Here is a 23,684-nt window from a genome sequence, read left to right as displayed (position 1 = left end):
TAGGGGGCCAATGCGGAGAGGGGTCCTGTGTGAGCCGAGTCCCAGGGACGCCGGGTGAGCTGGGCTGTGGGGCTTCTGCAGCCGTCACGGCCTCGGCCCGCAGGTCCCGAGCGGGCTGTGCACTGCCCGGCGAGCGCCCTGCAGCCCCCGCACGGCTCTGCTGAAGGTGCCCAGCTGCGCCCTGCGAGGAGCTGGGTCCCGAGCCTGGGTGGCCCCGGACAGGCGCTGGCATCCTTGTCCTCGAAGTGGAGACCCCCTCCCTGCTTGCTGGTGTCTGCCGTGGGTCAGAGGGCACTGTGGGGACCAGCTCGCACGCGGACCCTGACTGGAGGCTGAGGCCGCTGGGAGGGAGGGACGGTGTCTCTCGGCCCAGCCGCCACCTCTCCGCTCTCTCTCCAGGTCCAGCTGCCACCCCGGCCCCCGTCAACCCCTTCCAGGTGAACCAGCCGCAGCCGCTGACGCTCAACCAGCTGCGAGGGAGCCCAGTCCTGGGCACCAGCGCGTCCTTTGGGCCTGGCCCCGGGGTGGAACCCCTGGCCATAGGCCCCATGACCTCCACGGCCCCACACCCCGCTCTGGGGGCCAGCAGTTCCACTTTGCCACCCCTGGGTCCTGCCGCGATGAACATGGTGGGCAGCGTGGGTGTCCCCCCCACAGCTCAGGCCACTGGCACAACCAACCCTTTCCTTCTCTAGTGCCTGGGCTGGGGCCCGCCCCGAGGAAGCGCCCAGAGCACCTGCCGGAGGACAGACGCCGAGCAGGGACTCTCGTGTGGCATGGCGCCTGAGCGTTTCAGGGTCGGGGTGCGAGGGCCCTTCGGTTCCAACCTCCTGAGCGGAGGGTTGTGCTCACAGCCCAACGCGCGATCCCGGCGGCAGGTGGGTGGCCTCCCCTCCTGAGGCAGGCCCACTCCTGCCGGCCCTCCCCCTGCGTGCTCAGGTCCTGGGGGGGCCTCAGACAAGGAGGTGCCGTGTCAGTGTGGCCCTTGTCCTCGCCCCTACCCCCAGCCCTAGGGACACCCCAGGCAGTCCCAGGTGTGGACAGGATGAAGCACCGGCTCCTAATCCTAGACACTGACCTTTGGGGGAGTGGTTGTGTATATTTTCTTTTTCTTTGACTCGTGCGTGCGGTCAAAGTGAACACCACCGTGGACAACTCCTGAATTAAATCCACTAGAGCGAGCTTTAAACTAACCCGAGCGTAACCCTGCCACGTGGCTCCGGGCTTGTGTACGTTTGCACATATTTCGTTTTAGTACAGTTTCATATTTGAGTTTGCAGAATTATCTAATAGTCTTTTTTTGGCTAATATTTTTATAACGTGGTTCTTATTTAACTGTCTAGTTTTGATAGAATTTACCAGGTCTGGCTGAATTAAGATATTGGCACGTGTCATTTTAGTGGTTTCGATCCTCTTATTTATGGTTTTAACTCTAAGAAAATTTTAAAAGGAGGAGATGTTTGGATGGCACACACACACACAAAAATGCCTTATGGAAACACTAAAAGCAAATTCTTTATAGGAAATAATATGGGAATTTGATTACACAGAAAAGATGATGTTTATTTAAAAAAAAAAAATAAGAAAGAAAAACTATAGCAGCAACAAAAACTCCTAGCCTCCGGTTGCCTTTTCCCTCCTCCGACTCCCTCTTCTGGTGAATTTCTAAGCTGACTTTCAGCCTTTTTGGGTAGGTCCCGAGAGAGGCTGTTTTTCTTATTGAAACCCCAACATCTTGGATGTTAAAGGAAAAAACTCTAATGTATGAATGTGACTCACCCGTTTTCATCAACTCATTCCTTTTGTAAGTGAAAGGCGCGCAGGGATTCACAGGGCCCTCTGTTTACATCGGAACTGGGAAATGGAAGACACCTTCACCTCCGTCCCTGCTCTCCTGTCTTAATCCGCGCTCAGGCGAAGGGCAGGGACCGTGTGGAAGTGCACATTGTCCTGGAGCGTGCCCACGGGTCCCCAGGCTGAGACGGGTGAAGGACCAGGGCCGGCCCTGATCCACCTGCCTGCTAACTCCAGACACGTGTGGGCAGACTGAGGAGTCATCGTCTCTCATTTGGAGATGGAGGAAAACATCTTACAAGGATAGATTTTTAACAAACACGCACCAATGTTGCCTCCTTGCAACCTCCTGTTGTCCTCACCCCGCCCACCACTGGAAAAAGAGTATTAGGTCGACTAGCTTCTCCCAGGGAAGGGACAGGCCCCCGAGCCCCGGGTGTCCCTGGCTTGCTTGGCCCCTGGGACTTCTCACTCCTGCTCCAAGGGCAGCCAACCCCTTGCGGGCCCCGTGTGGCTCGGAGAGCTGCCCTCAGCAAGGAGAGACTAGACCCGCTGGGCTCCAGGAGGGCAGAGGCCCTGAGCGAGCTGCCCTCATCCCAGCTGTCCTGAGGCTACTCTGGCCCAGAAGCCACCTGCCCGCTCCTGCCGAGCAACGAGGCCTGGGCTGGGCCTCTGGGCTCCCTGGCATTCGGGAAGCGTGGTGGGCGCTCTTCCTGCCTGGGGAAGGGGCGGGCAGGACACTGGCCCAGGAAGGTGCTTTCCCTCAGATGGGGTGGGCCCTGGACCAGCTTCACGGGCAGCGGCCCGGACGCCACTCCTGGGGGGAGAGTCCCTTGTAACAGACAGGAGCCCGCCTGACATGACCAAGGCCCCATCATGACAGCCCCCGCCCTGCCGCCGGCCCAGGCCATCCTGGGCCTGTGCACGACGTCCCTGCCACCCGCTGCACTGATCATGAAGCCACCGGCCGCTGCCACACGTGTCACGCATGGGCTGCCGGGCCCCTTCCCGTGGGCACCGTCGGGGGGGAGGTCCCCGCTGCTCTCAGTCCTAGGGGTCGGTGGCTGGTTTTGAACTTGTGTTGACTGTTGATACTTATTTACTGTATAAATATAATTTATCATTTGTACCATGATGTGGTTTCCAGCGTGTCCTTCCCCACCTGCCTCCGTCAGGCCTGTGTGCAGGGCCCAGGGCAGGCTGGGCAGCCGACTCCCACCTGGCAACCTGCACGGCCTGCTCTCAGGGAGGCCACTGACCGGCCTGGTGCTGGAGGGAGGAGCACGGGAGGCTGTGGAGTCCCTGCAAGACGCTGCCAGGCTCCTGCTCCGCCACGCGGACCTGCTTTGTGCCTGGGGCCCGAGGTGGGCTGGGGTGGCGCGCTGGCCCCCGCCGCCTGGCTTGTCCGGTGGCCGGGTATTTATTTCAGCCCTCCCACACACACCATGGGGTCCCGCCAGGCCCTGGGGTGGGGGTTGCTCCAAGCCAGGCGGGCCCAGCCTGTAAACCACCTGTTGTCTGCACCCCTGCCTCTAACAATGACCACAAACAGGAGTGGGGGTCATTGCACACGGGGCCACGGCACACGCCCCGTTCCCCAGAGGGAACCGCGGGCACAGCCATGGCCTCTGGTCCTTGGGGTGCTGGATCCCTGTGGTGCACGGGGTTGCCCTGCCCTGCGGCGGGGAGGGTTAGCCATGCTCTTCTTCCCCGGGGGCGGAGTGCCCACTTCACCATCCTCTGCTGGGCTCGCCCTTGACGCAGCCCCTGACCAGCCGAGGCGAGTGTCAGCGTGCGCTCCTTGGGGTGGCTTGGCCTGCCTGCCACCTGCACCTGGCGGGTCCGGGCCAAGACCTTTTCTCAGTGAGCCCACGCCTCGCGTCCCGGCTTGGGGAGCACGGAAGCAGTTTCTGCAAACACAGGCAGTCTTCCGAGCTCTGCTTCCGGTCAGTTTGAGCACAGATGACCGGTACTCTGGCGACCCCTGGGACTGTGTCTCCCAGCGTGGTCCCCTCCTGCACCAATCCCCGGCTTTGCCGTGGGACAGGACAGGGCTGGTGGGCACCAGCAGGCGTGATGGTCGCAGGGCTCCGCAGACACCCGTGTGCTGGGATCACCCTCAGGGCCGGTCCCGCTGGCAGCCGAGCCATGCCAGAGGCACCTCTGGCGGACCGCGAGGGGCGGCCCAGCCGACACCCTGTGAGCGCGAGCAGGGCTGCCTGCTGGCCGGCCTGTGGGGTCAAGCCACGATGAGTGGCCGTCGCTTCGGACCGCAAGGCTCCGGGGTAGCTCACACAGCAGCAGGTGACCGCACGTGACCCGCCGTCTCTGCTGCCGTCCCCTGTGCAGCTCAGCTCACCAGGTTCCACGAGGATGGCCGGGGCCACCAGGGCAAGGCCACCCTTCACCACTTGCCGAAAGACCGAGCGTCGTCGAGTCTCATTAGGCCATTTTTGTTCCACGTCATTTTCCATCTCTCCTCCCGGGTGACTTCTAGAAAGTCTCCCTTTCAACCTGTGGGGCCAGAAACGTCCGGGTCGTCTCCGTCCTCTTTCACAGCTGCTCGCCAGCCGGCCGTGTCATCCATGAGCGCGTTCCTGCTCGGCCACCGCGTCTGTCCCCTCCCTCCCCGCAGCCCGCCTCCCGGCGTGGCACAGGCTGCGTCTCCACGCCCCTGGGGGGCCTGCCGCCAGCCTGCCCTGTGCTCCTCCCGCCTCCATGCCGCACACCCAGAACCCCCACACCAGGCTCCTGTCGAGAGCACACGAGGCTGCACGGGAGCAAGGCGGCCCCAGCTCTGCAGACGAGGGACGTATTTCTCACAAAGTGCCCAACGGGGACGCTCTTGGCAGCTCCTCCCCGAGCTAGGACAGATGGGGCCAGCAGGTGGCATGGTGGTTAAGGTGCTGGACTCGCACATTGTCCGCTGCAGTTCAAGTCCCGGATCTGGTGGCTTGAAAACCACGCCAGGCACATGTTTATGCTTGTCCAAAATCCCGAGAGGAGAAGAGTCCTGAGAGGAGAACGGAGGAGAAGGGGTCACAGGGTGGCCGTCCCCCGAACGGGAGTGGTCTCGCACTTTCCCTCTCTCTGTCTTTTTCTGGCAAATACATGTGCCCTCTGACAAAAACCTTAAAAATAAAATTAAAAATAAGGGACCAGCAGTTAGCGTGATGGCTATGTCGCTGAACTCCCACGTAGTCAACTGTGGTTCGAGCCCCAGACCTGGTGGCTTAAACTCATGCCGGGCTCATGTGCATGCGTACCCAAGATCCCGAGAGGAGAATGGAGGAAAAGGGATTGCGGCGTGGCTATCTCCTCTGGGGGGTGATTTCTCGCTTTCCATCTCTCTGTCTCTGTCTTTCTGGTGAGTGCACATACCCTATAGCAAAAACTCTCCAAAAAATAAAGAAAGAAAGAAAATGGGAAGCCAGGCTCTTCCCTGGACCATATACTTCAGAAGGTGTGGACGAGAACAAGATGGACACATGGGGCAGCCCCACGGAGCTGACCCTGAGTGGCCAGCGTCTGTCAACATCCTTGCAACCCACGTTCCTTTGGCCAGGACTGCTCACGTGTGTACACCGAGGTATGAGGGGCCGGGAAATGTCTGCAGGCGTGCCCAGGGGAGAGAGGGAGAGCCTGGTGACCCCAGAGCTTTGTGACAGCAAGCAAGGGGTGGGCAGGGACATATGCTCCGTGTAGACTGTCATACGTGCCCGCCCTGGTCCCTACTTCCTGGGCACACACACACACACACACACACACACACATGCATGACATGCACCTTCAGCCTCACGGCAGTGGCCTGGCCCCAACCGGAGGGTGCGAGGTTTCCGAGGTGACCGGATCGGGGCGGGGTGTGCACTGGGCAGAAGTCGGAGCTCAGTGCACTCGGGATTTGTGCGTTCCGTGGTAACTGTTCCCGCAGAGGGAATAAAGACGCACATGGAGCTCTAACGTGAGGCCGTGCAGAGATGCGGAAGGCCGTGCAGAGACCTACTGCTTGCTCCTTTATTTATTTTGAGAGGTTTTTGCTACAGGGCACGTGCGCTCACCAGAAAGACAGAGAGACAAAGAGACAGAACGCGAGAAATAATCCCCCAGGGGGGATGGCCACGCTTCAATCCCTTCTCCTCCATTCTCCTCTCGGGATCTTGGGCATGCACACACACGCACCTGGCATGAGTTTAAGCCACCGTGTCTGGGACTCGAACCGCAGTCAACTACATGGGAGTCCAGAGACATAGCCATTACGCTAACTGCTGGTCCCATGCCACTGCTCCTTTTGAAATGCACTCAATGGGCTGGCCTGGTGTGGAGGTCAAGCCTGCCAGATCCCACATGGCCAACTGCGCTGTTCAAGTCCTGGGTTCAACAGCTTGAAAAGCAGGCCAGGCATGTGCGTGCCCAAAATCCTGAAAGGAGTGGGGCGAGGGACCATCCCCCATGGGGGGCGCCTCCCCCCTCTCCCTGCCTCTTGCCAGCACACGCACCCTCTAGCAAACTGTAAACAAAGAAACGCACTAGAAACCAGTTGAGATTAGTGGGTACATGTGAGGATCCAAGTGCAGGAGAATGCTGGCGGGAGAGTCTAGATGCTGGGTAAGCGGCGTTCGTTGTAAGATTACGTCCACTTCCGGGCCAACAGGTCGTGTAGTGGGTAGGCACTGGACTCCACGTGGCCACTGTGGTTTAAGTCCCGGACCCGGCAGCTTGAAGCTCGAGCCGGGTGAGTGTACATACATGCCCAAAATCCCAAGAGGAAAATGGAAGAGAAGGGACTGCAGTGTGGCTATCCCCCCAGGGGCTGATCTCTCACTTTCTGTCTGTCTCTCCAGTGAGCACACGTGCCCTATAACAACAGCAACAAAAATTTCTCTAAAAAAATGATCCACTTTTGTATGTTTAAACATCTTAATGATGCTGGGGAAAACTGAACGTGATGGGAAAAGGGTGGCCACTTTGCCACGCTGCTCACAGGCATTTGTGACCTGGGGCTCGAACACGGACTTGACAGGGTGTGGCGTCGGGCAGTGACTGGCCTGTGGGGGGCGAGGGTGTGGACAGAGGAGACAGCTCTTCGGGGAGCACAGTGAAGCCGGCGGAGAGGTGGAGTGGCCAAGGTGCTGGTGTGTGGGCGTTTTTTGGTGTTGAGGTTTTTGCCATAGGGCGCGCCAGAGACAGAGAGGGAAAGTGAGAAACCACACCCCGGGGGGATGGCCACACCATAATCCACCACAACTCCATTCTCCTCCTGGGATTTTGGGCACGCACGCACACACACCCAGTGTGTTTTTTAAGCTACCAGGTCTGGGGTCGGCCCTGTGGAATCCCAGAGCCTTAACCACCCCACCACCTGCTGGCCCTGGGCAGTTTCCGATGTGAGAGCAGGCGTGGGGCAATGTGGGTGGCCCTGCAGAGCCCCTGATGCAGGAAGAATCGAGCCCTGTGGGTGAGACACCTGAGGAGTGGCCACAGGTGGGACCAGAGGCAGCACGGTGGTCAGCCGGGGGACATGGCGCTGGGGACTGGAGATGCAGGAGTTCTCCGAGCGAGGGAAGCCGTGGGAGCCCAGCGGGGCTCTGGGCAGACCAGGGCCAGTGGGCCCAGGGTCGAACGCGGGTGGGTGGCTCATGCCGAGGCTGTAGAGCGGCAGGCGACAGTGGCTCTTGCAGGGGCACCCTGGCACTGCCGGGGGAGGGAGGGGCATGGCCCGAGCGCACAGGTAGCTCGGCACACTCTGAGCCACAGGGAAGAAAGTGAGGAGAGGGACACGGCCAGCCTGGGAGGGCCGAGAGGACTGCCGGGGTGGGGGGCCGTGGTCCCCACTGACCGAGGGACACTCGGGCTGGACCTTGGAGGCGACGCAGCACTCGTAACGGCACGCTCTGCCTGTGTGGGCGGCCGCCAGGGCATGGCAAGTGAGGAGGTTGTTGCATGGAACAGCGGTGCCACCAACAGCCCGGGCAAAGGGTGGTGGGCCAGGTTGCCAGTGCCGGCTGTCCGCACAGTGGTGTGGTCTGACAGTTGGCCTCAGGACTCTGGGGTGACAAGCAGGGACGAGCGGCCGTCTGGAAGTGCTGACGGGGGCCAGGACACGCCGCCTGCAGGCCACGGTGCACGGGTGTGCGTGATACGCTGCAGGAGGCGGGAGGCTGCGCAGCCTCAGCCTGGGCCACAGGGCACAGGTTGCTCTGCAGAGGGCAGGACCACGGGGGGTTGCTGATGGCAGGCTGCGGGCCAGCCCACAGGGACTTGGGGGCAGGGGGCAGCAGGAGTGTCCTGAATCACAGGGCAGGAGAGGGCCCTGGCCTCCCCAGGGCGGTGTCCTGGCTAGGGCGGGCCCAGCACCCGCATCGTGCCTGCTGAGGAAAGCCCCTGGCTAGCAGGGGCTCGGGTACCTGCCCGCAGGGGCTTACCTGAGGCCGACTCCACACACCAGGCCACTGTGGGCAAGGGGAAGCTCTGCGGCCTCGGTGCCCTCCCCGTGATGCCCAGGGCAGTGTGCACTCAGAGGGCTCAGTTCCCAGGGCGGCCCAGGCCACTTCTGCCATCAGGCTGACTTCATCTGAGGTCCCTGGGGCACCCCACCATCAGCCCCTGCCCAGGGAAGCTGGCGGGCACGGCCCTGGCTGGCGTGACCGGCACGAGGACACCGACCCCGGGGTGGATGGTGTGCCCACTTTGGGGCTGAGTGTGCTGAGGCGCAGGCCCGGGTTGTGGCAGTGCTCACGCTGCAGCAGCGGACGTCCCGGCCTGTGGAGGTCTGGCCACTTCCACTGGGCACCCCCACCCCTGCAGTGCTGGCGAGGACGGTCCTGGAGGCCGGGTCCGGAAAGGCCACAGAGCCCCAGCTGCTCCCATGGCAGGAGGCACCACGCAGGAGAGGCAGTGGCTGAGCCGGGCTTGTGAGAACGGGACTCTTTATTATATAAAGCTTTTCTGTACACCTCCAGCCCCCAGGCGCGGGTGCCCTGCCTGCCAGGTCGGGCGCCCCTGGAAGACCCTCCACGTTCTGAGTGCTGTCCGGTCTGCCTGGCCCGGCCCAGGGTGGGCAAAGGCGGCCCAGAGCCTTCCCAAGGTGCCTAGGGCAGGCAGGGGCCCGAGACGCCCTGTGTGTCCGCAGGCCCGGGGTCGTAGCCAAGCTTCCTCATGTCCTTGGTCACCACGTTGAAGAGGAGGGTGACAAAGCCCTGAGAGCGCACGCGGGTCACTGGGGACAGAGAAGCAGCATCAGGTGGGCCGCACGGGGCAGGCAGACCCCCCACCAGCCTCGGCACGCTCCTGTACTCTGGGACAGCGCTGGCCCACCTCCCTCACCTGAGAGGCCCCAGCTGCCTGACAGGTCCCTGGAGTCTGTCCCCACCTCGCTCCTCCCCAGGCTCCCACCCGCCTGTGGGGTAGGTGGGGTTAGGGCACCAAGCTGTACCTTCCCGGCCTTCGCCCTGGGCCACCACCTTGGGGTCAGTGTACTCGGGCCGCCGTCCCATAAACCAGCTGGGGACATAGAACACGGGTGAGCAGGGCTCCCACCTGGCCATCCCTGGCTGTCACTCTCATTTCAAACCCAGCGTGCCCCTCCAACCACCCCCAACCCCCGGCACCTCTGGTCTGGGTCCCAGGTGGCTTCTGACAGGCCAGGCACTCTGTGACTAGCCTCCCTGAGGGCCCCACCCCAGTGGGCGGGGACAGAGGGCCCAGACTGGGGCTCCCGGGCTCAGCCCCTCAGTAGGATGATGGAGGACGGCACTGCCCACCCCAGATCTCAGCTTCACCCCGTGACAAGGCTGCACCGGCACCTGCATGGTGAGGCTGCAAAGGAAGGCCTCAGCCAACCCAGGAAATGCTATCCTTCCGCAGAGGCTCTGGCCTGGTGCTCTGGGGTGACAGCTGGGCCCTGCCCCTCCACGGGGTGCTCTGTGCATCCAGGTACCTGCCCAGGCCAGTCCTGCTGAGCTGGCCGCCCTGCCTGGCCCCTGTGCCCTGTCCCAGGGAAGCCCTAAAGGCTCGGGGTGCTGCCCTCGCCCCCATGTGCACCTGAGTGGGCGGCCGCCCAGGCCTGCCCCTGACACACCCACTGGAGCTCTAGAGGAGCACAATGCCGGAGTGCAGCTGCAGGTGCCCAGGAGCTCGCTGCCTCCGGCGTGCATGGAGCCCTGGGCCCTGCACCTCATCAATAGCTTGGCTGGGCTGTGTCCTCCCCAGGGGCAGCTCCCAGGGAAACAGGGCGGGGCCTGAGCTGCAACTGCTGAGATGGGGTGGGGAGGGCCCCAGTAACCACCCCACACGTGCATGGAGGCGGTCGGGCTGCCGGCTTGCACTGGTGGGAAGAGGCCAGACCAGGGGTGCTGCCCCCTGGCCTCCCCCACCCCAGCCCAGGGTTCCAGCCAGGAGCCGCGCATTCCAAAGGGGCTGAGTGGGAGGCCACAGCCTGTGCCTCAGTTTTCGATCTGTAGAGCAAGGCTCCGGCTCTCCTGCACTCTGGAGTGGGCTGCTCCTCTGCCTGGCGGGGCGGGACGGGAAGGGACAGACGGCTCAGAGGCTGTTCCCACAAGGGCTGGGTGGGCTGCAGGAACTGAGGCAGCTGGCAGCGGGGCAGGTGGGCCGCAGCCAGGCCCGCTGGCCAAGGCAAGGGCAGGGAGAGGCCGACAGGTCCTGCTTGCAGGGCCAAGGCAAGGCCAGGGCGAGGCTGACAGCTCATGCTTGAAGTTTATCCTAAATGAAAGGGAAGGGCTGGGTGGTCCCCAGCAGGGGAAGGGAATGGGCTAGATTGTGCTTGAGGAACCGTGAGGCGACCCCGGAGGGGCTATGGATGCTGCAGAAAACCGAGTGCGACCGTATTTGGGAAAAGGGTCTTCAAAGGTGTGACTAAGGGTCTGGGAGCAGGACACTATCCCGGGGCCCTGAAGGTGGCACTCGTCCTCACGGGAGGGAGCCCACCCGCACAGAGGGCCGTGTGACCCTGCAGGCAGAGATGGAGGGCTGGGCGGGCTGTCCACAGTCCCAGAGGCCGCAGAGGCGGGGAGTGGAGCCTCCCCAGCGCCTCCCGAGGGAGCGTGGCCCTGCCGCCTCATTCTGGCCCAGTGATGAGGACTTCGGACCCCGGCCCTCACAACCGCAAGAATACATGTGTGCTGTAAGCCACCCGGTGTGGTCGTTTGCCGCAGTGGCCACAGGGGCCAGGGCCATTCTGGGCAGGCCCATTAGGCTGAGGATGGGGAGGGGAGGCAGAGGAGGGGGCACTGAGGGTTCTGGGAGACGGGGCTGGGTGGGCCTGAGTGCACATCTGGAAGATTCTGCCCACCAAACTGCCTCCCTCCCTGCAGCCCGAGCACACGCTGAAGTCGCCCCTTCCCCCACCTGTCATGCTGCCTCACTCACCTGGAGCCCTTCCCAGGTGTGCGCTCGCAGGGGCTGGGACGGGGGCAGTGCCTGCCAGGCGGCTGCCCCAGCCCGACGGGCACCGCCCTGCCGCTCCCCAGCCACCCCGAGGGGTGAGTGAGGCCACCTCCCAACGCCGGCCTGGGCACCCAGCTAAGCAGTCAGGTGGGTGCCCATACTCCTGAGCCGAGGTCAGGGGGCCTCCTCGCCGTCCCTCTGCCCAGCAGGACTCCGGCCAGTTCTCACCCCAGGCACGCAAAGTGCTGCTAGCCAGGGCCAGGTGGTCCCCACTTCCCCCACCCTCGCTGACCTGGGGGTGCAGCAGGACTTGGAGCTGAGCTGAGGGGCTGTCATGCCCCTCGGATGTGGTTGATGCGAGAGGCCTTCCCGCAGGGGCTCCCCACAGGCCGCAGCCCGGCCCCCTGCCTCCACAACAGCTCCCCCGTACTCCCTGCTCACAGCATAGCAGCCACACCAGCACCCCGGTGCTCCTCAGGGCTCTGCAACGCCCTCCTCAGCCTGGACGGGCTGTCCCCGGGGCCTGGACCGTCCTTCCCAGGTCTTCCGTGCAGCCCCCTGCCTCCACTCCAGTCACTGCCCGAATGTCACCTCGGTCTCCCACGGGTGAAGGCAGGACGTGATGGACAGACAGGAGCCACTGCATGCCCACGCGGAGTGTGTGGCTCACCCTGCCGCGCCTCTGGCAGCACTTTCGGACGCCGCACCTGCCAGGGGCCTTTTCTCATCTGAGCAGAACCCCCCGCTGCCCCGGACCCGGGGGTCAGTGACGGCCGTGGAGTTCAGCCACATGCTCTGGCTGCTGGACGGGGACAGGCGGGAGCCCAGGCGCCCCGCCCACCCCCCCGCCGCTTCCTCTGCCCCTCGGGGAGCAACTGGAATTTGACAAGGTTACCAGGCTCGTATGCGGGGCACAATGACGTCACTGTCCATGCCCAGGACACGTGAAGCCACGGTGGGAGGCTCACCTGGTAAATTTTTGCAGTTTAGACGTAGATTCTGGGACAAACATGGGGATGGTCCTTTTGTGCCTGAAAAGAATGTTCCCAAAGACAGCCATGCTGGGTACCAGCAGGCAGGGGCAGGGGAAGGCCAGGGTGGAGGCCAACAGCCCCAGGGGCCCTGACTGAGGCGGGATGCAGCTGCACACGCAAACCTGAGCCCGGGGGTGCTGGTTCCTTCCAGCCTGCCCTCCCCAGCCAGCCTGGTGTCTGGCAGCAGCAGGAGCCTCCCCGTCCCTCCCCCCAATCCCTCCCACGTGGGGCTCCTCCCACGACAAGCTGCACCCCTCCCCCTCCATGTGGAATTGCCCAGGCCCCTGGGGGCCCCAGAGCACATGCCTGAGCCCAAGACTGGAGAGGACTGGTGTGTGTCCCAGGAGAAGCCCTGCCGAGGTGCCCTGGTGGCCCAACAGGGGACATGAGAACCTACCGGCCAGGTGAGAAGGGCAGGTGCACCGCCCCGTAGCCTCGGACCACGTCGTTCCCGAACACGTCCGGTCCGTACACGCTGAGCACAATCTGTGGCCCTGGGAAAGGCAAAGCGGAGGCACGGGAGGTGAGGGCATGGAACGGGTGTGCCCAGCCGGGAACAGCGGCGCGCTCGGTGGAGGGCAGCGCAGACGTGGGAACCCCGAAGCCACCCAGGGCTCCTGCACGCACTGAGCCCTGCCCTCAGAGCTGGGGGACAAGCCGGGCTGAGCGATGGACACAGGAAGTGCCTCCGAGGACCCACTGCAGGCCCTGGGCTCGCTGTGAGCAGCCAGAGGGCCACTGGCCTTTCTGATGGTCACACTCAAGCATAGGCCGGGGGCCGGGACTGATCTGGGGGTGTCAGACAAGCTGGAGAGAAAGCAAAGACCAGCCGAGCCTCCTTTGGAATAGCACCCAGGACCCTGCTCCCTGGCAGCACCGAGGACAGGGTCCTTGCGCCTGGCCAGCTTCTCTGGCCTCGACCTGCAGGGGGCGATCACTGCCCAGGTGGCAGGTGAGGCCCGGAGGACTGGAGATCCTGCAGCCACTACTGAGTGACCCTGCAAGTTTCCTCACCTCTGAGACCCCCAGAACAGGGCCTGCCACACAGTGTGTGCTCAGTGGGAGAGGCTGGCCCCTTCTCATGGCTCCCCTCCCCACAAAGGCAGCCGCTGTTCGAGTTCGGGAAACCCCCTCCCTAAGAACGCAGTCCCCACACAGTACTTGAGGTGCTTTATCCAGTTTTTTAAAATGTATAGGGTCAGGGCCGGCAGGTGGCATGGTGGTTAAGGCACTGAACTCCCACGTGGCTGACTGTGGTTCAAGTCCAAGACCTGGCAGCTTGGTTTTCTCACTCTCCCTTTCTCTCTCTGACCAGCTCTGGTTAAATTAAAAAATAACAACTGGAGTTAGATTAATAATTTTTAAAAAATCATAGGGGCTAGCAGATGTAGTCGTTAATATGGCTGTATCCATCAGGACCAACTGTGGTTCAAGTCCTGGACCCTGCAGTTTGAAAATCAATGCCGGGGGGATCAGCAGTTAGTATAATGGCTATGTCGCTGGACTCCCACAGTCGGACCGCGGTTCGAGTTCCAGACCTGGTGGCTTAAACTCACGCCGGGTATGAGTGCATGTGTACCCAAGATCCGGAGAGGAGAATGGAGGAGAAGGGATTGCGGCGTGGCCATCCTCCCTGGAGGGTGATTTCTCACTTTCTGTCTCTCTGTCTCTGTCTTTCTGGCGAGCACACGTGCCCTATAGCAAAAAAGCTTCTCAAAAAATAAAATCAACGCTGGGTATGTGTGTGTGTGCCCCAAACCTCAGGACAATGGAAGAGACGAGACTGCAACATGGCCATCCCCTCCCTTCCCCCAGGGCTGATTTCTCGCTTCCCCTCTCAGTCTCTCTCTCTGTGTCTGGCAAGTTCATGTGCCCTATGGCAAGCCTTAATTATTTTTTTTATAGAAAAGGAATTATCTCTTAATTTGTTTTTTAATAGAAATGGAACGGTCTAGTGTGTATACTTTGGTCCCAGGGTCTCCAATTCCATACCGTGTTCCTGTGAGTCCCTTGGGTGGCTGCGTTACAGGCCTGCTCACCCTCTGCTGTGTGACATTCTGCCATGGGAAGGTCCCATGAGGACTGCTCGCTCCAGTGCTGACAGACACAGGTGGCTTCTCCGTTCGGGCTGTTCCCAAGGAGAGGCTCCGAGGCTCTCGTACAGGCCCTGTGCCCACGTCTCCGCAGGGCATGTACCCCAGGGGATCACACAGGGCATGTGTACACTGGGTTCCAAAAGGTAACGCCAGGCTGTCCTCCAGGACGTCGTTTCGGCCCACACCCCCGGTGTGCACCCGAGTTCTGCACCGTCTCACGGGACGGTCTCTCGACGTGAGCGATCCCAGTGAGTGAACACGCGTAGCTGTGGCAGCTTTAGTTAGCATCTTCCCTGAGTTTACATTTTTCTTACTAAAATGAGGTTGACATCTCTTGTTTCTTGTTTCCTTGGATAGCCTCCTCTGTGAAGAACCTGCTCGAGTCCCTTGCCAATTGCAGGCTCCGTAATCCAAATTATGCTGACTAGGGCTGGCCCAGTAGTGCAGTGGTTCGGGGAGCTGCATTCCACATGGCCGACCATGGCTCAAGCAAGCCATGGCCTCGGTGGCTTGAGAAACATGCCAGGCATGAGTGCATGGATGCCTCAGATCCTGAGGGGACAGAGAGGCCGAGGAAAAAGAGCTGCAGCAGGACCACGTCCCGTGTGGGTATCTTCTCCTTCTCTCTCTGGCAAAAGGAAAAAATAACAAGATTATGTTGACCTCTCCACAAAAAAAAAAAAAATAGTTGGGGAATACTTAATATAGTCTACGAGTATTACTATTTTTGTTGTTGTCAGCAGCTCTGTGTACTCACCAGAGACAGAGAAAGGGAGATGACGAAAGCAGCCCTCAGCGGGGGCGTGGTCATACCACAATCCGTTCTCCTCCTTTTTTCCAGCCTATTGAGATCTGGGGCACACACACACACACACACACACACACACGTGCCAGGTGTGTTCAAGCTGCCAGGGCTGGGACTCAAACTGTCCAGCTGGCCATGTGAGCTCCAGCTCCCTTAACCATTAGGCCATGGGGCCAGCCCAGTATCTTCCTAGATTAAGCCTGATGTTATTTTTGGTAGAATTGGTTATATTTGGTAGAATTCATGATGAAGCCATTTGGGCTTAGTGTTTTGTTTTCTTTTTTTTTTTTTTTTTTTTGAGAGATTTTTGCTATAGGGTGCATGCACTCACCAGAGAGATAGAAAGTGATAAATCAACCCCCGCACCCCCACCCAGGAGGATGCTCACAATGCAATCCCTTCTCCTCTCAGGATTGTGGGCATGCGCGTGCACGCGCGCGCACACACACACACTGTGAGTTTTAAGCTGCCAGGTCTGGGACTTGAACCACGGTCAACCACATGGGAGTTCATTATGCCATCTGCTGGTCTCAGTTTTCTTTGTAAGAAAATTTAAATTTATGCATTCAATTGAACAGATAGATAACGCTCACTATATGTCCGTTTTCATAGTTTCATTTTCCTAGCAATCAATTTGACCATTTCCTCAAACTTGCCGAATATTGTTTTGTTATGTCTTCCGTAATGGCATCTCCTTCTTCACTCCTGCCATTTCTGTGTTCTCTCTTCCTTGATCAGTCTTAATATGGACTTCACAGTTTCAAAGACCACTTTGTGCCTATTTTCATTTCCTTGACAGTATTTGGCTTTCGGCTGTTTTATGACCCTGTGCCTAGGTGTAGGTTTACCATTATCCTGCAAGGTCTGTCTTGAATCTGTAGCTTGATGTCTTCCATCATTTTTTAAAACAATTACAGCTATTTATGACATCCACCATCAGTCTTGTTCTGGCCTTTCCTCGTCGGGTTCTAGACACGTAGGACTAACTTCCTGTGTTCTGTCTCCTGCTCTCTTTGCATTTTCCATCACGGTATTTCTGTTTCATCGCGTTTTCCTTTGACGTAGCTTTCAGTGTATCTTTTCAGTTATATTTAATCTACTAAGCTCCTGCTTTTGGTTATTTTACAATTCTAGAATTTTTCTCTTTATTCACGATAAAGCATGTGTACGTGTACAAGAGAGAGAGAAGCACCTTCCATCACGTCTGTTTGTGCGTGATTTCTTCCTTTAGCCTTCCAGCCCAAGAGATCCTGGGCACTCGTGTGTGTGCCCACTGTTTCAGGCTGCCTGGGCCAGGGGCCCAAACGGTGGACCTCATGTGGGATCCAGCTTCTCTCGAGCAGAACATTACCGCTCTCATAGAGCCAGACTAATTCTATAATCTTTTCTTTTTTAAAAGAATTATTTTATTTAACTTTATTTATTCATTTATTTCATATTAATTTGACCAGAGAGGGGCAGAGTGAGAGCAAGAGAAAGACAGTGAGAAAGCCAGCCACCAGGTCTGGGACTCAAACCATGATTGGCCATGTGGGAGTCCAGCGCCATTAATCACCGTGCCACCTGCCAGCCCCAATTCTAGAATCTTGACTAGAATCTTAAAGAAAGGTATCAGACTAGCCCAGGCATAGCGGTGTAAGCGGGAAGGTACAGTGACATGGCAGCTGGCGTGGCAAGGGAAGCCTGCACTCAGCTCCCGGCCCAACCGGAAAGGCTGGGGACAGTGGTGTGCGTCTGCGGTACTCGCCAGCTGGGAGACTGGAATGGGGGACTACAACATGGCAAGACCCTGTCCAAAACATACCCCTCTCTCTCTTCTCTCTCCTGCATTCTCATTTTTAAAAAAAGGGGGGGGAGTCAGACTTTCCACCGCTCTGCTATAATCCTCGATACTGCACTTTATCTTGGTCTGGGTCACGTGGCACGCAGCGACCATGCAGCATCTGGAGAGCCTGTGTCTCCGTCTTATCCTTGCTGGGCATCACGCACGCTCTCGTCCCTGCGTGCCTCTCCTGCACCACAGGCCCGACACTGTGTCGGGGAAAATACAGACAGAAGTGGAGGTCTATGAGATGCATCTTGCTCTAAAGAGCGGGCTTCCTTGCCTTGGCCGGGTGTCTGGGAGCTGCTGAATCCACACACCAGGGGCTTGAACGGAGGGGCCAGCTGCGGTCCCCTGGGGCTGCTCTGTGTCCCTCCCTCCCACGGCAGTCTTTGAGGTCTAAACACACCTGGGCCTCCCCAGAGGCCCTTGGAGAGCTCTAAACACCAGTTTTTGTGCCCTAAGGCCAGAGAGGCCTCACAGGTGTCAATCTCCTGGAATCAGCAAGCTCTGCGGGGAGGGAGGGAGAGGTGTGTGTGTGTGTGTGTGTCTGTCTCTCTGTCTGTCTGTCTGTCTGTCTCTTTCTCTGGCAAACCTCCACTGCTCTGCTCTAATAGCCCTCCGGGCCTTCTGTTCTCAGTGCTGTACTCAGTGCTGTACTCACTGCTCCCAGCCGTCCGCAGTTGGGAGGGCACTGTTCCAGAAGTCTCTCAAAGCTGTCCCCCTCACAATGATGACAGCAGGACGCAAGCCCCTGCTGGCCAGGCAGCCCGAACAGCCTCTCTGCACCTGGTAAGCCTGGGCCCAGGCCACAGTAGCAGAAGGGCCGGCACCGTGAAGGCAGGTGGGTCTGAATTCAGCTCCCTACTCGGCTGCCTGGTGTGAGGCTGGGGTAAGTGAGGGCACCACTTTGCATCTTCGTTCCTCAGAAGTGCACCCACCAGGCAGGACAGGGAAGCCTGGACGAGCTTCGAGGGGAAGTATGTAACCCTCAGGGCGGGTCGCCCTGGCCTTTGCCCACAGTGGGCAAGTGAGCGTGAACACTCCGCACGGCTGACAACTACCGGACAGGGTGGCAGTCAGACACAGGGTGTGGGAAGGGCATCTGGGCAGAGGGAACAGCCCGAACAAAGGCTCGGCAGAGCGAACTTGAGGGACTAGCTTGGGAGGAGCACGTGTTAGGGTCTGGCTGGAGCAAAACACGCGATGGGAGGCTGAGGGGCTCGGGAGCCTGCCCTCCACAGGCACAGCGGCTGGCAGAGGCGTGGGGCTGGCCTGGCCGGGCGCTCAGCTTCCAGGTCAGGACAGCATGCCGGACACGAGCGGGTGGGGTGGAGAGGACGGCAAACAGCCCGGGTACCGGCAGTGGGCAGTGACCCTGGGAAGGTGGGCAGCGGCTGTCCTGGGGGCCCCGGGGGAAAGCTCCAGCCCCTCCCTGCAGGGCCCTGCAGACTCACAGCCATAGGGGTTGGTGCTCTTGAAGGTGACGTCGATGGGGAAGTTCCACACCAGCGCTTGCCGCACGTCCTGGCTCTTGGACGTGATCTGGGAGATGCCCTCCTCCAGGCCCTGGGGGACAGTGACAGCGCCTGCTGGTGTCTGAGCTCAGGGCGCCACAACCTCACTTACCTAGGGCGGGCAGCTAGGAGCGCGGTTTGCTCAACCCTCTTCTCCCGAGACACTAACTTTCAAACGGAGGGACTGGGAACCAGCAGTTAGCATAATGGCTATGTCACTGGACTCCCACGTAGTCGACCGCGGTTCGCGTCCCGGACCCGGTGGCTTAAAACTCACGCCGGGCGCGTGTGCGTGCGTGCCCAAGATCCCGAGAGGAGAATGGAGGAGAAGGGATTGCGGCGTGACCATCCCCCCTGGGGGGTGATTTCTCGCTTTCTGTCTCTCTCTCTCTGTCTGTCTGGCGAGCGCCCGCGCCCTATAGTGAAAATCTCTCCAAAAAAAAAAAAAAAAAAAACGGAGGGACTGAGCGACGCGGAGCACTGTGTGGGCCTGGTACTTCAGTGCCTCATCCCGTCAGAGCGTGACAACCGCGAGCCAGCTCCGCTGCAGGCTCTGGTCGGGAGCTCCCGCCTCTCAGAAGGCGACGGCACCGGCAGCCTCGGTGACCTCTCCTCCTGCATCAGCAGTCCGCCCGGATCGCGGCCGCCATGCCCATGTAGCCGCTATTTTCTCTATCAAAAACAGTTCTCTCTTGACTCTACTTTTTTTTGTAGTTATTGAGGTCTTTGCCAGAGGGCATGTGCATCTGCCCAAAAGAGACAGGGGAGGGAAAGTGAGGACTCACCCCCCGGAGGGATGGCCACAGCACAATCCCTTCTCCTCCATTCTCTTGAGATTGTGGGCCCGCGCACACACACATGGCAGGAGTGGTTTTCAAGCTACTGAGTCTGGGACTTGAACTGTGGTAAGCCCTGTGGGAGCCCAGAGTCTTAACCGCCATGCCATCTCCTGGCCCCTTTGACTCTACTTTTTTCTCCACCTCCCAGCTGGTTCTCTGTTCCGTCCTGTACAGCAGAAATCCCTAAAGGAGCTGCACACCACCGGCTCCACCTCCTCCGCTGCTCTCCCACTGCACCCAAGACCTTGGCCGGGCTGTCCAATGGTCATTTCCGTCCTCACATTACTTGATTCACCGGCAGCCTGCAGCAGAGCAGATTCACTGCTTTATTTATTTATTTCCTTATTTATTTTTAATTGCTAAAAGGCTCTGTGCTCACCAGGAGACAGGAGCGGTGGAGAAAGGAGGAGCAAGTACCCTCTGGTAGGGCGTGGCCCTGCCCCAATCTCTTCTCCTCCATTTCTCCATCCTGGAGGGAGTCTGGGCACACCCGGGCCGGATGTGTTTCTCAGGCTGCTGGGGCTGGGATTCGAACTGTGGTCAGCCACGAGGGATTCAGCTCTCTTAAGCTCTGGGCCACGGGGCCAGCCCTGGCCTGTTCCCTGGTACACTTTCTTCCTACGGTCTCTCTGGCCCTTTCCACCTCAAGAGGTGGCTCCTGCCCCGTTGCTCTGTGCGTCCTCCTCAAGTGGGTGCCCGAGGCTGTCCCCAGCCCGCTTCTCCACCTGCACCCGGTGACCTCACTGGCCTCCTGGCACTTACTGTGGCCCACGCGTCCACAACTCCCGGTCACCTCTGCACTCCAGATCAGTACTGCCACCCCACTGCCCACCGCATCTCCGCCTGCAACCTAGCAGGTACCTCATGTCGCTGGCAGGCTGAGCGCAACGGGTCTCCCCACCGCCCCAGCCCGTCCTCACCACAAGGCAGCCCTCCACCTCCAAGTGCTCCGCCACAAACCCCGGCGTTGTCCGTCGCTGTGAACTCCTTTTTCTCTCGGACCTCACATCTGGCCCTTGGCTTGCTCTTCAAACTACGCTTGAGAGCCAGCCCTGCTCCCCGCGCCCACTGCCACCCTGCCCCGGCTCGGCTGTGCTGCACAAGGCTGTCTCCTGCTCCTCCCCTGGCTCCTGCATGGCTGCCCGTAGCACAGGAGCCAAAGTGGTTTGTTTTTTAGATTTTTGCCATAGGGCACATGCCCTCAGTAGAGACCGAGGGAAAGTGAGGAGCCACTCCCCGAGGGATGGCCATGCAGCAGTCCCTTCTCCAGCCTCTTCCCAGGATTCTGGGCACGCACGTATGCTCAGCATGATTTTCAAGCTGCTGGCTCCAGGACTCAGACTGCAGAGTTGGCCATGTGGGATCCAGCACCTTAACCACCACGCCACCTGCTGGCCCCAAAGAGAGCTTTTTAAAACATAAGTCCGCCCATTTTTTTTCTGTTTAAAAACTCTCGGACGAGGTCCCATCTTCCTGAGCAAAGGTTGTGGTCCTTTTTCCATCCCTGCAAGATCTGCCCCATGCCTTCCTGCTTGGCCTTCCTCACTGTCTGCCGCCCGCGGGCCTCCTGACTGTCCCTGCCTCGGGGCCTCTGCACTCGCCACCCCTTCTTACTTTTTTTTTTTAAGAGGTTATTTTTTTTTTTGCTCTAGGGCGAGTGCACTAGCCAGACAGACAGAAAGCGAGAAACCGCCCCCCAGGGGGGATGGCCACGCCGCAATCCCTTCTCCTCCATTCTCCTCTCGGGATCTTGGGCACACACGCACACGTGCCCGTTGTGAGTTTAAGCCACCGGGTCCGGGACGTGAACCGCGGTCGACTACGTGGGAGTCCAGCGACATAGCCATTACGCTAACTGCTGGTCCCCACTTGCCGTCCCTTCTGCCTGCTCAGTTCTTCCTACAGATTTCCACGTGGCTTGTTCCTCACATCAGGCCTTTGCTCAGGCTTCCTTCTCGGCGAGGCCTTTCTTGGCCACCAGCCCTGGGCTCCAGCCTCCCTCTCATCCCTTCCAGCTCCCGGCCTGCCTCCATTTCCCTCAGCTCTTACAGTCAGCAACCCTGTACAGGACTGTGTCCTCCGCCTGGCCTGCTCACCACTGGACCCCGCCCAGACCCCCCCAGAGCTGTGCAACACACGGTGCGGGCAGTGGGGCTGTCTGGGTTGCACGGAGCAGGACACCCAGCTGGGAGGTCTCCACGCTCAAACTGCTGTGGGTGGACGGGCCCTGCCCACCGTAACATGCCGCCAGCAGAAGCCCTCGGTGCAGTCCCTCTCCCAGTGGGGACAGTACTCCTTGAACACCTGGGAGGAGGCTGCTGTGCTGCCTTCCAGCTCTCCAGAATGAGCCCCTGCTGAGGAGAGACCATGTGCACAGGGGATGGCCCGAGCGCCGTGGCCAGCCACCCAGGCTGGCTCTCCGAGGCGTGGGCTCGTGGGGCCGGGGCGTGAGCGCACAGTCTCTGGGGGACAGGTCGGGGTGCCTGGCAGTGGCTGGGTTCTCATTTCCGCTCTCTGCGTGGGGCCCTCTGCACTCGGTATCTACCTCACGACTAGTCTGAACAGGAGGGAAGGGTGTGGGGGACCCCTTTAGGAACTCAGACAGCTGTGAGGGCCACGAGTGGGGAGGCGTGCCCAGCTTACCGCAGTGGGGGCCCAGTCCTGGCCGTACACGAAGCAGTACTTGCAGTAGAGGTCGTCGTACTCGGGGAACTGTGGGCAGAGCACACGAGGTCGTTCACAGCGCTCAGGGCAGGCCACTGTCGGCTAAGCAGGTGTGGCCAACAGGAATCCTGAACACGAGACACCTGGGGCGGGCCTGAGCCAGCTGGGATGTGGACATGGGGGCTGGTAGAGGCTGGGGACCGAGACATGGGGGTCTGAGGAAGAGGTCCCTGGGCCTTTACTCAGGCTCCGCTGTCTGACATGCCTGTCCCAACTGTTCCCGCGGTGAACTCCTACTCACCCTTCAAAACCGACCCCTCCAGGAAGCTGCACCACTCCCAGGCTGGTTTAAGAGCTACCACGTGGTCCTTTGGCTCCTGTGCCTTCCCCACTGACCGCCAATCACTGGCCTGTGCCTCCCCACCCCGTTAAGATCTGAAGAAGGGACAGGGCTGATGCCTGTGTCCCCAGGGCCTGGCCCGGGCAGTGAGGAGGGTGGGACGAAGGGAATGGTGCTGGCATGACGGGTCTGAGAACCCAGGAAGCTGTCAGGACAGGGAGCACATGTCTGGCCCGAGCCGAGGGCCTGAAGAGAGGGAGGAGCCCAGAGCGAAGTGGGAGGAGCCCAGAGCGAAGTGGGAGGAGCCCAGAGCGAAGTGGGAGGAGCTCAGAGCACAGTGGGAGGAGCCCAGAGCGAAGTGGGAGGGCGGTGACGGGTGGTAATGGAGCAGGGGTACACCTGGCCCAGCTCAGCAGAGCGCCCATAATGGGCAGGAGAAGGGGGCGCTGTCTTGGGCTCTAGGCATGGGGAGGGGAATAGTCCCTGATGAAGCGGGAAGGCAGGAGACAGGTTCTGAGCTGAACCTGAACCATCTCAGCCAATCCTCACAGAATGAGTAACAAACGCTATCTCCAACAGCCTGGAAGGACAGTGGGGCAGGGCTCTGATGCCAGATGGACACGGGTTCAATCCCAGCGTCCCACTTCTAGGGGATGTTCCTAGTCTAGCTCAGCGGTGTCCCTGGGCTCAGCAGCGAACACCGAGTCAGCTCAGCCACCACTCGGTGCACGTCGGCCTCACGGATTTATCACTTGGTTCTTATAACACGCGCAGGGAGGCGTACAGTAGTGTCCCTTCGGTCCGACAGACACCCTCCCTGGATAGTTCTGGCCACCCCCATCCCCGATCAGACCAATCAAAGCTGGGTGCCAGCTCACCCTGAGTCCCCAGTCACCTGGAGCCACTCTGCTCCCCTCCCAGCCTAGCCACGCGGCTTGCAGGGATGGCGCAGGTCTCCAGGGACCACGCAGCGGCCAGAGGAGCTGCGGGAAGGAGTCCCGGGGGACACTGGGGACGGGCCCTGCCGGGGTTCACGGCCGCTCACCTGGGCGCTCTCCACCTGCCCATTGACCATGAGCAGAAAGACGCTAGGGCTCGCGGCCGCCATGGCACTGCCCGGAGCGCTGAGAACCCACGCAGGCGGGGCACGCAGTTCCTAAGAGGCGCCGGGGTTGCCCTGGAAACAGACGGCGTGGCGCAGGGGACACGCTTCCCGGAGGCGGCAACTTCGCTAAGGCGGGTGCACGCCGGGTGGCGCAGGCGCACTCGGTGGGCGCTGTCGGGGGCGTGGCCTGTGGGCGTGGTCGGGAGGGAGGGCGGGGCTCCAAGGTCCGCCTGGGTCGGTGTTCGCTGGCGGCGCAGAATTCAGCT

At 60.3% G+C, this 23,684-nt stretch overlaps 2 protein-coding genes across 2 annotated transcripts in view; one reads left to right on the top strand and one right to left on the bottom strand.

Moving 5' to 3' along the window:
* Positions 1 to 2,929, top strand: part of EPN2 (epsin 2) — a gene marked incomplete in the record, with an annotated part of 61,872 nt that extends 58,943 nt beyond the window's left edge. The window contains 1 exon segment of the mRNA XM_027765569.1: positions 400 to 2,929. Within this exon segment, the coding sequence (XP_027621370.1) occupies positions 400 to 695 (296 nt within the window).
* A 5,774-nt stretch (positions 2,930 to 8,703) lies between these two features.
* Positions 8,704 to 23,486, bottom strand: B9D1 (B9 domain containing 1). The gene is made up of 7 exons (XM_006161655.3): positions 23,359 to 23,486; positions 21,953 to 22,021; positions 18,411 to 18,522; positions 12,628 to 12,724; positions 12,165 to 12,227; positions 9,227 to 9,294; positions 8,704 to 9,010 (listed from the first exon to the last, which is right to left on the bottom strand). The coding sequence occupies exons 1-7, from the start codon at positions 23,419 to 23,421 to the stop codon at positions 8,883 to 8,885; spliced, it is 600 nt and encodes a 199-aa protein (XP_006161717.1). The 5' UTR covers positions 23,422 to 23,486; the 3' UTR covers positions 8,704 to 8,882.
* Positions 23,487 to 23,684: the final 198 nt, after the last annotated feature.

This window comes from Tupaia chinensis, unplaced genomic scaffold (assembly GCF_000334495.1).
Source record: "Tupaia chinensis unplaced genomic scaffold, TupChi_1.0 Scaffold138725_1, whole genome shotgun sequence".
Lineage (NCBI taxonomy): Eukaryota > Metazoa > Chordata > Mammalia > Scandentia > Tupaiidae > Tupaia > Tupaia belangeri.
The sequence above is the reverse complement of the archived record's forward strand: the minus strand, read 5'-3'. Positions and strand labels throughout refer to the sequence as shown.